Source organism: Coffea arabica, chromosome 7c, assembly GCF_036785885.1.
Source record: "Coffea arabica cultivar ET-39 chromosome 7c, Coffea Arabica ET-39 HiFi, whole genome shotgun sequence".
Classification (NCBI taxonomy): Eukaryota; Viridiplantae; Streptophyta; class Magnoliopsida; order Gentianales; family Rubiaceae; genus Coffea; species Coffea arabica.
Window position 1 is genome coordinate 5,553,795 of NC_092322.1, and position 11,730 is coordinate 5,565,524.

The 11,730-nt window shown below is 36.1% G+C and overlaps 2 protein-coding genes across 2 annotated transcripts; one reads left to right on the forward strand and one right to left on the reverse strand.

The window, feature by feature from the left end:
* Positions 1 to 541: 541 nt before the first annotated feature.
* Positions 542 to 2,776, forward strand: LOC113697961 (L-type lectin-domain containing receptor kinase IX.1-like). Its single transcript, XM_027217599.2, has one exon. The coding sequence runs from the start codon at positions 543 to 545 to the stop codon at positions 2,478 to 2,480; it is 1,938 nt and encodes a 645-aa protein (XP_027073400.1). The 5' UTR covers position 542; the 3' UTR covers positions 2,481 to 2,776.
* A 5,768-nt stretch (positions 2,777 to 8,544) lies between these two features.
* LOC113698490 (uncharacterized) lies at positions 8,545 to 9,921 on the reverse strand. Its single transcript, XM_027218324.2, has 2 exons — positions 9,168 to 9,921; positions 8,545 to 8,958 (listed from the first exon to the last, which is right to left on the reverse strand). Exons 1-2 carry the CDS (start codon positions 9,511 to 9,513, stop codon positions 8,780 to 8,782), a joined length of 525 nt encoding a protein of 174 aa, XP_027074125.1. The 5' UTR covers positions 9,514 to 9,921; the 3' UTR covers positions 8,545 to 8,779.
* Positions 9,922 to 11,730: the final 1,809 nt, after the last annotated feature.

Here is an 11,730-nt window from a genome sequence, read left to right on the forward strand (position 1 = left end):
GCTCTCTTGATCCCTCACTTCCAGGTTCTTTGCTTGGCTAAGCCCATTTCTTTTCAGATAACTCGTTTCAGTCCTGATTTAAGCACCATACTCTATCGAGGAGATGCAATAGCTTCGGTTGGAGCTATCGAATTCACATTTTTCTTTTACTTATTCATTATCTGTTGTAAGTATGGTTGACGTCGAATTTGAGCTGGCAATGGACCATCATTCCTTAGACTTTGCTTCCTTTCCTTGGTTGGTTCTTGGAAAGAATGGTAATTCAAGTCATCGGCAATGGGTCATCAATTCATCATTTATCGGCAATTCAAGTCATTCTTTATATTTTATTCCAGTTCTTGGTAGTTTCTTACAGACGTAAAAGGTAATCCAAGAAAAAGTCAAAAAGTTGGATAGTTGAAACTTGAATCGCCAAGATTTTTACTAATTAATACTTTATTGTATCACCATTATGATCATGGACGTTTATAGACAGCAGTCTAGCACCTAACATTGATCCTTCTTGGTAGTTAACCAGCTTTGCTCATACTTTAGAGTGAATCATGGCCACCGAATTCAATAGTTTTGCTTTCTTGATCCCCTGCTTCGGGCTTCTTTGCTTGGCTAACGCCATGTCTTTTCAGATAACTCGTTTCAGTCCCGATTTAAGCACCATACTTTACCGCGGAGATGCAATAGCTTCAGTTGGAGCGATTGAATTCAACAATGTTGATTATCTTTATCAGGTTGGTCAAGCTATCTATTCTCAGCCTGTTCCTATCTGGGATTCGCACTCCAGGAAAGTGGCTGACTTCACCACTCATTTCTCCTTCACAATTGACACTCAAAATCGTACCCTTTACGGCCACGGGCTTGCTTTCTTTCTTGCTCCTATTGTTTTTCAAATCCCACCGAACTCAGGTGGAGGATTTTTTGGTCTATTCAATACCAGCACAAGTGATTCCTCCCAGAACCAGATAGTTTCGATTGAATTTGATTCATTTGCAAATCCAGAATGGGATCCTCCTTTTGAACATGTTGGTATCAACAAAAACTCAATTGCTTCATCTATAACCACGCCCTGGAATGCCAGCCTGCACAGTGGAGACACTGCTGATGCTTGGATTGTCTACAATTCTTCTACACAAAATCTTAGTGTTTTCTGGAGTTATGGATCAAGTCCTAACTCTAGTCTTTCTCTTAAGATAGATTTGAAGGAGATTCTTCCTCAATGGGCTATAATTGGGTTTTCAGCTGCCACAGGTCTGCATGTTGAAAGACACACACTCGAATCATGGGAATTCAGTTCAAACCTTGATGTGACAAAGACAAGTGGGAGAAAAGCAAAGGAAATTGGGTTAATTGTAGGCTTGACAGCCGCTGGAGCAATCTTAATTGCAGGTGGAGTAATAGCGACTGTAGTTTTAAGGAGAAAAATACAATCTGCAAAGTGGAACCCAGAGATGGCTGCCAACTTGACAAGTTCTATGAACGATGATTTTGAAAGGGGGACAGGACCAAAAAGGTTTTCTTACAAAGATCTTGCTTCAGCTACTAATAATTTCTCAAACGAGAGAAAGTTGGGTGAGGGAGGATTTGGAAAGGTTTACAAAGGTGAACTCATTGATCTGAATATTGCAGTGGCTGTGAAGAAGTTCTCAAGGGGTTCTAAGCAGGGGAAAAAGCAGTACGTAACTGAAGTAAAGATCATAAGTAGTTTGAGGCATCGAAATTTGGTCCAGCTAATCGGCTGGTGCCATGATCAAAATGAGTTCTTGCTTGTCTATGAATTCATGCCAAATGGAAGCCTGGATACTCATCTATTTGGCAGGAAAAATCTTCTGAGTTGGAGTGCGAGATACAAAATAGCAATTGGGTTGGCATCTGCTTTGCTGTATCTTCATGAAGAATGGGAACAATGTGTGATACATAGGGATATCAAATCAAGTAACGTAATGCTAGATTCAAATTTTAATGCCAAGCTTGGAGATTTTGGTTTGGCTAGACTTATGGACCATGAACTGGGACCACAAACGACAGGCGTGGCTGGAACGTTTGGCTACTTAGCCCCTGAATATGTGAGCACGGGCAGGCCTAGCAAGGAGTCCGATGTATATAGCTTTGGGGTGGTTGCTTTAGAAATTGCCAGTGGAAGGAAGTCAACCGATCCAATGCCAACACACGGAAAATCCGAAACAGGACTCCTGGAGTGGGTTTGGGACTTGTATGGATCGGGGAAACTTTCTTCAGCTATGGACGGGAGGTTAAACAACGATTTTGATCTTAAACAATTTGAGTGTTTGTTGACAGTAGGTTTGTGGTGTGCTCATCCGGACCGCAGCCTAAGGCCAAGCATAAAACAAGCAATTCAAGCCCTCAACTTTGAGGCAACGCTTCCCAGTCTTCCAACCAAAATGCCTGTGCCCATCTACGATGTTCCAAATATTAGTTCTTCAGCGGAGCCTTTAATAACTTGCACAAGCATTGATGTGGGCCGTTGAAGAAGATTGAGATGATGGAAGCCCTTTCATCGTAATTATTGGGAATTTCCAATGAACTAGTATTTTAACTTGGGCTTAACTAATTGTGTACCTCAATAGAAGTATCCTTGCATCTAGTTGTGACTCTCAACATTCTGCTAGGATTTCCAACACCCTTTCAATGGATGTTCAACAGTCTAATAGTTCATACAAATGGCCCGGACATAGTGAATTTCTCTTCTATTTTCTTCATTTCCCTTAAAAATTCCTGCTGAATTTCCACTTAGAATTTCATGTTATTGTGCAGCACTCTCTTAAAAAATAGTGGGAAAAAAAAGTTCAGAAAGAATTGACTAGTTTCTGTTTTGTAGCTTAACGAAATGTTTTATCCTTTTCTTCGAAGTGTAATTCTAAATTTCATTAACGCATTTTGTACGATTAATATTTCATAATTCACTCGACATTTTGCAAGATGATAAACCATTTTAGAAGCCTCAACAATAGATTAACAAAGCTAAATGAGAATTTTCAATGCAGCTACATAGTGTAATATTAGGGTAAAAGCTCGTGCTTTTAAGTGTCATCAAACATTTTTGGGACTCACTTTTTCTAAGAATATAATGTATTTCAGGAAAATTAGAATAAAAGTTGAGATTATGCAATTTTTGGAACATATAAGACAATTGACATAAAAGTTGTGTATGAAAGCAAAATTGTATACCATGCAAAATTATATTCAACTTACGCTAATATATTATTCCTTACCTTTGCAAAATTAGTAAGATTAAAACGAGAGCAATGGTCTTCATTTTTTATTTTGCAAACCATAGCGAGATTAATATGTTTTTGCCAATCACCTACCTAGCTATTTATCTAAAATTAGTTTCTTTACCAATGACAAGATATAAATTAAATGGTGGATCCAGGTCAAAAACCCGTCCTGCGAGATGCATATTTAACGTGGCAATTTGTGCTTTAACAACAGCCTATTCAAAACAACTAGTTTTTTCAAAACGTCTGCTCCAGATGCATAAAAATAATTGCAAATGAGCTTAAACAAACAAATGTTCATGACTTCATTCATTGTACGCATGCACAATTATATTATACTACATGATATCAATTTAGAGGGAAGTAGGTTATTTGAGATAAATCTTGCTGCTTGTTTCAATATCATTAGAAAGTCTAGAGCTACTTAAAAAAAAAAAAAAAAAAGGTAAAAATTGGATAAGCTTAACGGTAATAAAGAAATAAAGCACACACAGATTTTAATTGAAAGAACATAAGCCATTGATTCTTTCTATTTTGCTTTTCCTTTTAGTTGTGTACGATAAAAGAAGGGTTCATGCAAAGATGGTGGAAATGTTCGTTACTAAATCGGCCGGTTCGACTAGTTGGACAGCGAACCGTTCATAACTCCCGTCCAGTTCATACTTTAGGTTGATTAGATTTAAAAATCAATAAGAATTGTTTGAATCAGATTGAACCGTTGAACCAACAGTTTTTTGGTTTTTGTCTATTAAATTGAAAAAAAAGAATAAGTTTTCCTTAACCTTAAAGACAAATTATTAAATACAACATTCACTCACTTTCTTCTCATATTTTGTCTCTTATTAAGTTTGCATCTCTATTTTTTATTTTCTTGATTTCTTCCAAACTCCAAACTTTTTTTTAAAATTGCAATTTCTAAATCCTAGAAATGTGAATTAAAATTTAAACTCATAATGTCTAATTCCCATAGACATAAATTTTGTATAATTGAAGAATATTGTGGTATTTTTGGGTTGAATTTAAGACTGTTTCTTGGTAGATATAATTGAAATTGAAATGAAATTTATTTGTTTCAACTTATAATTTAATATTTTTATTTGTGAAAATCCAATTTCTTTCAAAATATTAAACTTTTGATCATATAAAGTCTTAAATTAGTCCATTGCATGCCTTATTTTGTACATATATATATTTATATAAATTATTTTAAAAAAAATTTATTGAACCAAGGTTGAACCGGTCCGACCGATTGAATCTCGACCCGAACACCTCTCCGATTCAATTTGCCATTGCCTCAATAAAATTGAGTTATTAGCTATTGTGAGTCGTGACATTGCAATGGTTTCGTTAACCCTAAAATTAGCCTATGCACAATTAACTACTTTTAGTCGGTAACGTTCTTCACAAATTAATGCAATTCCTCATATGCCTTCTTGGGATGGGGCTACCTCAGATTATCTAAGTTGCCATAAACATCAACTAAACTAAAGACTTTCCTTTCTTTTTTTTTTTTCCTTTTCATAGACCTTACAAAGAAACCAAGCGGGGTTTCTATGCTGAGATCATCCTCCCTACGTCCCGTTGCACACCTGCAGGCAACCCCACCGGCCACCGGGGCATGGAACGGGGCATATGTCTTTAAGTGGGATTTAATTGCCATATGTGATGATGATCCACGAACGAATGCATAAATCAAAACGTTTCAACCATGCAGTCTCGACGTGCGCAAGGACAAATTAACCAGTCGCCTCAATATAATATTGACAGAGGTTGCATTATTCAAATAATGACGGAAAAAAAAATTCGGAGAGATGCATATATTGTCGAAAACGTTGACATGTCAATTTTTTGGCAGTAGTTATATATTGCACGAAATTGACGCCATCAAATGTTCGAAGACGAGGTTCCTGCCGGCGACGATATATATACAGTACAAAAAGCTGCACGCGAGTTCACGGTAATTAATAAGATATAATACCGTCGGGAGTATAAAATTTATCATATGAATGCACGTACATTCATTCATTGCCCAACGGGGCATTTAGATATTTAGACCTCCGAATCCTGTTGGTATTTAACGATGTGATTGATTACTATTAACTTTTAAATGTGAACAAATTAACTTGGACTAGATATGGTGATCGAGATTCAAGACTTTTAATTTATTTTTTTTGACCATATGTTTATTCAATGACTTTGTTGTAATTTGAAAGTCAGCTGCGACTATGTAATTGCTGATCCTCATTAATTTACAAGTCACGAGATCGACTTATAAATGAACGTCATATATTTAGTTATTTGTGATTTAAAATCATTCATTTTATGACTTAAACCAACTTATTGCTACGTTCTCCAGCTAGTTTCATGTCATGTCATAAAAAATATAAGTCTTTTACGACTTGCATTAAACTGACAAGTCACGAAAAGTTTAAATTTCTTGTAGTGATATACAATCAAGGACAGTATTTGTTGGACGAATCCCAATTTTGATTTTGATTTTTTTTTTGGTCCAATGATATTGAGACTTTTTTAATTTTAGTCAGGTCTCCACTTGTTTCTAGATCTTCTGTAAAACTTTACGAAGATGATAGGTGGTGATGAGTCTCAGTGCGTTTTAATTAGCATCAAACGATTTATGATTGGACATATGCTACCTTTCAACGCGAGCCTCTGCTTTAACAAAGTCATTGTGCACTTAATCTTTAAGCAAAGCCATATTCAGGTATCAAATTTGGCAACGAAGTTGGTATCTGATCCGTTTCCCATCTCCAGTTAATCACTAGTTATCAAATCCATTATTATACTGATATCCTCAATTATGCTCCATCTCTCTCTCTCTCTCTGACTCCACGCAACATTTCCCTTCCAAAATAAATTCTGGTATAAATCCTTCAGTGCAACACAAAACAAAAATGAAGCCAAATTTTCTGCACTATAACTTCAACAAATGAACACCAATTCTAAACTTTTTGCATTCTAACTTCAACAATTAAACAACAGCAACTGCTCCTCAAATAGCTCAACCACGTCAAGTAGGGCTGCAAACGAATCGAGCCGCTTGCGAGCAGCTCGAGTCGAGCTCGAACTCAGAATATTAAGCTCGTTAGCTCGCGAGCCGGCTGGCGAACTTGGGTATATATATATATTTTTTTTAATTTTTATTTTTATTTAATAATAAAATTACGTATATTATATTTATTTTTTATTTTTTATTTTCATAGTAAAATTACATATATATCCTTAATATTTTATTATTTATTAAGAAAAAATATTATTTTATTTATTTTTTTAAAATAAAATAATTTTTTTTTATTTTTTTTCAAGCTCGAGCTCGAAATTTGCCGGCTCGTCGAGCTCGAGTTTGATAAAATTTAGTCAAGGCTCGGCTTGATTAGCTCAAAACTCAACTCGGCTCGGCTCGTTTGCAGCCCTAACGTCGAGGTATGAAGTAAGTGAAGATGCAAGGTGCAAGTATGGGATAAAAAGAATACCATTATGCACCACATGATCCTATAATTAAGAGAGTTCATAGGATGCTGCAATTATAACTTTTTTTTTTTTTTTGTAAGTAAGTTGCAATTATAACATAAGATCAACCTAGCACAAAATATAATAGCTTTGGTCTTACGTTTGGTAACGAATATAATTTCACTTCAGCAATAACAACTTCTTCTTCTTCTTTTTTTCTTTTTTGCCTCTTCTAGTTCATGTGCGTGCCATGGCCTTCCCACTTACTCCCAACACAGGGGTATAGTTGTCCCTTCACTAACAATTCATGGCTATTTAAGCCTTTTCAGCCTTTTTTTTTTTTTTTCCTCTTGTGACGGTGTTAAGCTTTATAACGTTGGTCAAGTAGTGGGGGATAAACTGTATACTACAGAAGTTGGGTGTGATAGAATGTGACTACTCTACCCTTTTGGGGCAAAGAGTGATAAACCGTTTCTTTTTAGCCCGAGATGCCAAACGAGAATAGTCCATATGAGTCTAGTTGGTAAGGCTCCAAACGAGCATAAACGAGTCGATTTTTGGCCTTTGAACCGAGTCTTGATATAATTTTATTGAATTCAAAGTCGAGCCCGAGGTCGACGAGGTGACAATTTAAAACTCGAGCTCAAGCTCGAAAAAAATAAAAAAATATTTTATTTTTTTTAAAAATAAATAATATAATATTTTTTCTTAATAAATAATAAAATATTAAAGATATATATGTAATTTTACTATTAAAATAAAAAATAATATATATATTTATACGGGCTTAATATTTTGAACTCGATTTTGACTCGAGCTAGCTCGAGCTCGAGTCGAGCTTGACTCGAACGGCTCGCAAGCGGCTCGGTTCGTTTGCAGTCCTAAGTTGGCTCCAGAGTCACTGCAAAAGTCTCTAATATAGGTAGCAAATAAATTTATTTAACTGAATATATCTATACCCGTGCATAAATAGATCGATATAGGTATCTTAAATTTTTGCATATAGATATAAATGGATTACCTAATTAACCCATCAAATCCAATTAACCCATTTAAAATTGTCTTCCCTCAAGTCTCCTCTCTTCCCCTACCCTTTTTTTTTTTTTTTTTTTTCAAATTCTTCATTTTGTCATGATGTTAACTACTTTTGTTTTTTTATTATTATTATTTGTTATTTTATCCTATCATTTTATTTTCTCTTAGTTTGTTAACTTACTCATTTTTCAGCATTACCACTTTATGACAAGTTTTAGCATCTTTTCCTACCTTTTCAAAATGAAATTTTAAATTTACACACGAAAAAATTCTAGGGGTTCAAAATTTTGAATTAACTATTATAGTATTTAGTTCAAATTTTATATTCTTATTGTTTAATTATTAAATAATATATATAATTTTGCGAAATAGAGTATGGATGAAAAAAAATTGGTAATTAAGTTTATTAAGCATTATAAGTAAATATTTAAAACTAATTATGGAAGTTTATAAAAAGTTAAAATAAATGGTTTATAAATGGGTAATTGGGTTACCCAATTCATTTTTTGACTTATCCATTTATACTCATCTAATTAAATGAATATAAATGGGTTGCCTCACTTATACTCATTATCTATTTTAACCAACCTAAACCCGCTCAAGTCATCCATTTTAACACCTTTAGTCTCTAGTTTACTCACTACTCGCACGACTTCGAAATTCGTGCGGAGCTAGAGCATCAACATTCAACACATGGTGGCATTTGGATCTCTGTCACAAGCTAATTAAAATAGAATGCAGATCTGGTCAGTGATAATCCTCATGAAATTATTCAGATGCGTGTGCTGCAAGACTGCCAGGTTGATGAAACTTCTGACCTCAAGCGACTGGCCCAGCCAAATTCTGTTTGCAAATATTTTATGATGATTTACAAAATCTGCAATTGGAAATAGAACACACATGATCATACGTGTGTATACAACTACACAACCCAACAAGAAAGCGATCATGAAACACAAGCATACACATGGCATTATGAAATGTCAACACACAACCACAGTTCACTGTAACGACTTTTGTAACTCATGTAACTGAAAGCATGAATATCAGTGCGATAACATCTTGGAGCTCAGGGACTTGTTAAACCACGCCTTCACCCAACTGCCACTCCTCTTACGAGAAATCATCTCCGACCTTGCTTCTGTCATCTGTGGCCGCCTCTGCTTCTTGCAGAGGACAAAGTTCCTCACTCCCTGCAATCCTATTGACTCTGATAGGTTGAGAGCTGCAACAATTGGCACGTGCATTAGTCTGTCTTCGAAGGTTGAGGACTAAGTTCAGTGCCGATTTGCTAAAGCTTGATTAAAAATTTTTTTTTTTTTGAAGATACTAGAAAGAGTTTGCCAAAATTTAGCAGTAATACAAATAAGGACCAAGGGCCAAAACAAGAATTTGAACATAAAATCTTGAAAACTGGATTGACAAGATCCCTACCGTCCAATCCTGCGTTGGCTGGATAGAGAAAGAAACTGTTGACATCAGAACCAAGAACGGGAAGGCGCTCCTGGCGGGCATAAAGTTTTAGGGCTGCATCGATCACTCCTGAGACAGTGTCATTCTCGTTCACCACAAACCTTACGGGTCCAGCGCTACCAAGGACGTTTATTGTAATCAAGAACTTATTATTGCTATTATTCTTTCCATTCTTCTTCTCGTCATTCTTTTTCTTGGGCTTTGGCAGCAACATCTTGTCAGATATACTTTTCTTCAACACCCTGACATCCATAGGTTTGTGGTTTGTTTCACTCATAAAATCTGGAGATGGTTTGATCTGTCCCATTGGAAATGTGTAAAACCGTCTCGAATAAACGAACTCAAATATGTATCTATTGACCGACCGAGATAAATGAAAGAGGGTTGGATAAGAGCTTCAAGGATCAGGTCCTAGGCAACGATAATACCAGGCTTCTTTGCTGGACCGGAAGGATGGAAAAAAAAATGGGAAAAGAGGAGAGAAAAAGAGAAGAGAACAGGAAGAGGAAGAGAGCCGCGCTTTGTGTGAATGCGCAGAACATGGGAGAGAGGAAAAGAGGGAGAGCATCAAAACTCTGAGTGTGGTTATGCAAAGCAGAGAACAGGGGAGCAAAAGATGATCAAGAGGAAAATTTACTCCTAAGTTTTGAGAGAGAGAGAAAGGGTTTGTTCTTGTTATGGAGTTGATTCTTCTGCGGTGTTGGAGGGACTGTTAGACTGCAGCTATATATATATTACCAGTAACTTTCACGTACAGGGGTGACCTTATGCAGTCGGCTTCATGGTTTGTAGCGTCCGGGGCAGTTCTTCATGTTGGTTGCATCAGCTAACCATAAACTCATTGGACGAAATTAATAATAATATTAATAAAAGTTTTTTTTTTTTTGGGTTCTACCGATGTCACAGTTCACAAATCGAGTGTTCAAATCATCGCGTCAGCATGTGCAAGTTCCTGTTTGGTAAAAGTACAAGAAGCAAAAGTTGTTTGCCCTCTTGAAACTTTCCAATACATGCTTCTTCCAAAGCAAAGACTCCACAACTCAACCTTCCGCGATACTATTTGCAGTTTGCCTCGTGTAGAATTTCCTCAGCTAAAACGTAAGCAAACATGCTAATATTTTTGTTAGACCCGACTATAGCTCATAGGGAACCAACTGTTCTAGAGTAGTTGGTTACCGGATAGAATTTTAAAATTCTTTTTGAGTGTAGATCAAAATATTAAGGTCCTTAACCTCCATTATTATTATTCAAGATTTACTAAAAATTTCACCGCCGATTGCAATGTCTACGCACCCATTTGATCCGGTGACAATTCGATCAAATATGTGAAAGAAAAAAAAACTATAGCTCATAGTGGACGTTTCAAAATCTCTGGAATACATGTTAATAGAATACACCCAACCAAAGCGGCTGCCGGTATAGCTATTCACAATAACAATCGGGGGGAAAAAATGGCCTACAGCCAGTAGGGAATAACAGTCGAGAGAAAAGATTGCCTCAATAATGACCAGATGAAGTGGGTAAGAACATATGCTACTTCCCCAGAAATAGTTCACACAAATCAAAGGTTTACGTGCGCAGTATCTTCGGGGGTACATTGATAGAGAACAAAATCTTGAAATGTAAGCTAGGGAAGTTAATACTCACGAGTGTGCGTTTACAAACCACAGAATTCATCGAACCAAAAAAAAGAATCAGATTCGGAGAATTTAATAATTGGTCACCCGGAGGACCTTTTCCCAACGTAAACGAGGAGTCGAATCGAAGTAACAGATGCTCCCTCTGTCGTAAACCAGTCCTTACTTGAGGTGAAACGTGCCGGGTGCAGGTGACAAGCTCCACTGACTTCGCAAGATGGAATTACAAAAATTTCAAAATTCAATTTTTGTAAGAATTTATAATGTCTTGTTTGGACAGCAATTTTTATTTCCAATCATCTTTTTTATCTCACAGATATCAAATTCTTACAGTAATTTTCTACAAAAAATCCAGAAAAAATGCAATCCAATCAAGGAAGTTAACCCAAAAAAAAAAAAAAAGAAAGGGTTTACCACAAGTAGAGGTGGCAATACGGATAAATGGTTCATAATTGGTTTTGACTTAATGGATGGTGGATAAAATTTATCCAATCCATTTAGATCCATTTAATAAATGGATTTAAATGGATGGATCTAAATGGATTAAATAAAAACCAATTATCCATTTATAATCCATTTAAATATTATTTACTCATTGGAGCAATCAGTATCTCTGACTATGAAACGATATATACATACATGGTAAAACACAAAACAGCCTTGAGGGTGGGAAGGTTTGTGCCTTGGTTTGTATAATTATGGGAGGCTGCCCATTTTTCTGCTAGGCCCTCTCCTTCAAGCATTCGATCCACATCCGACATCTTAGCCCGGTGGGCGGGGAGGTATTGAGTGCAAAGTAGAGCAACTTGGAGCATCTCACCCACCTCAATCCGGTCACAGTTGATCCCCAATTCTCTATCCACCAAAACTTCAATTTTATTTGGTTT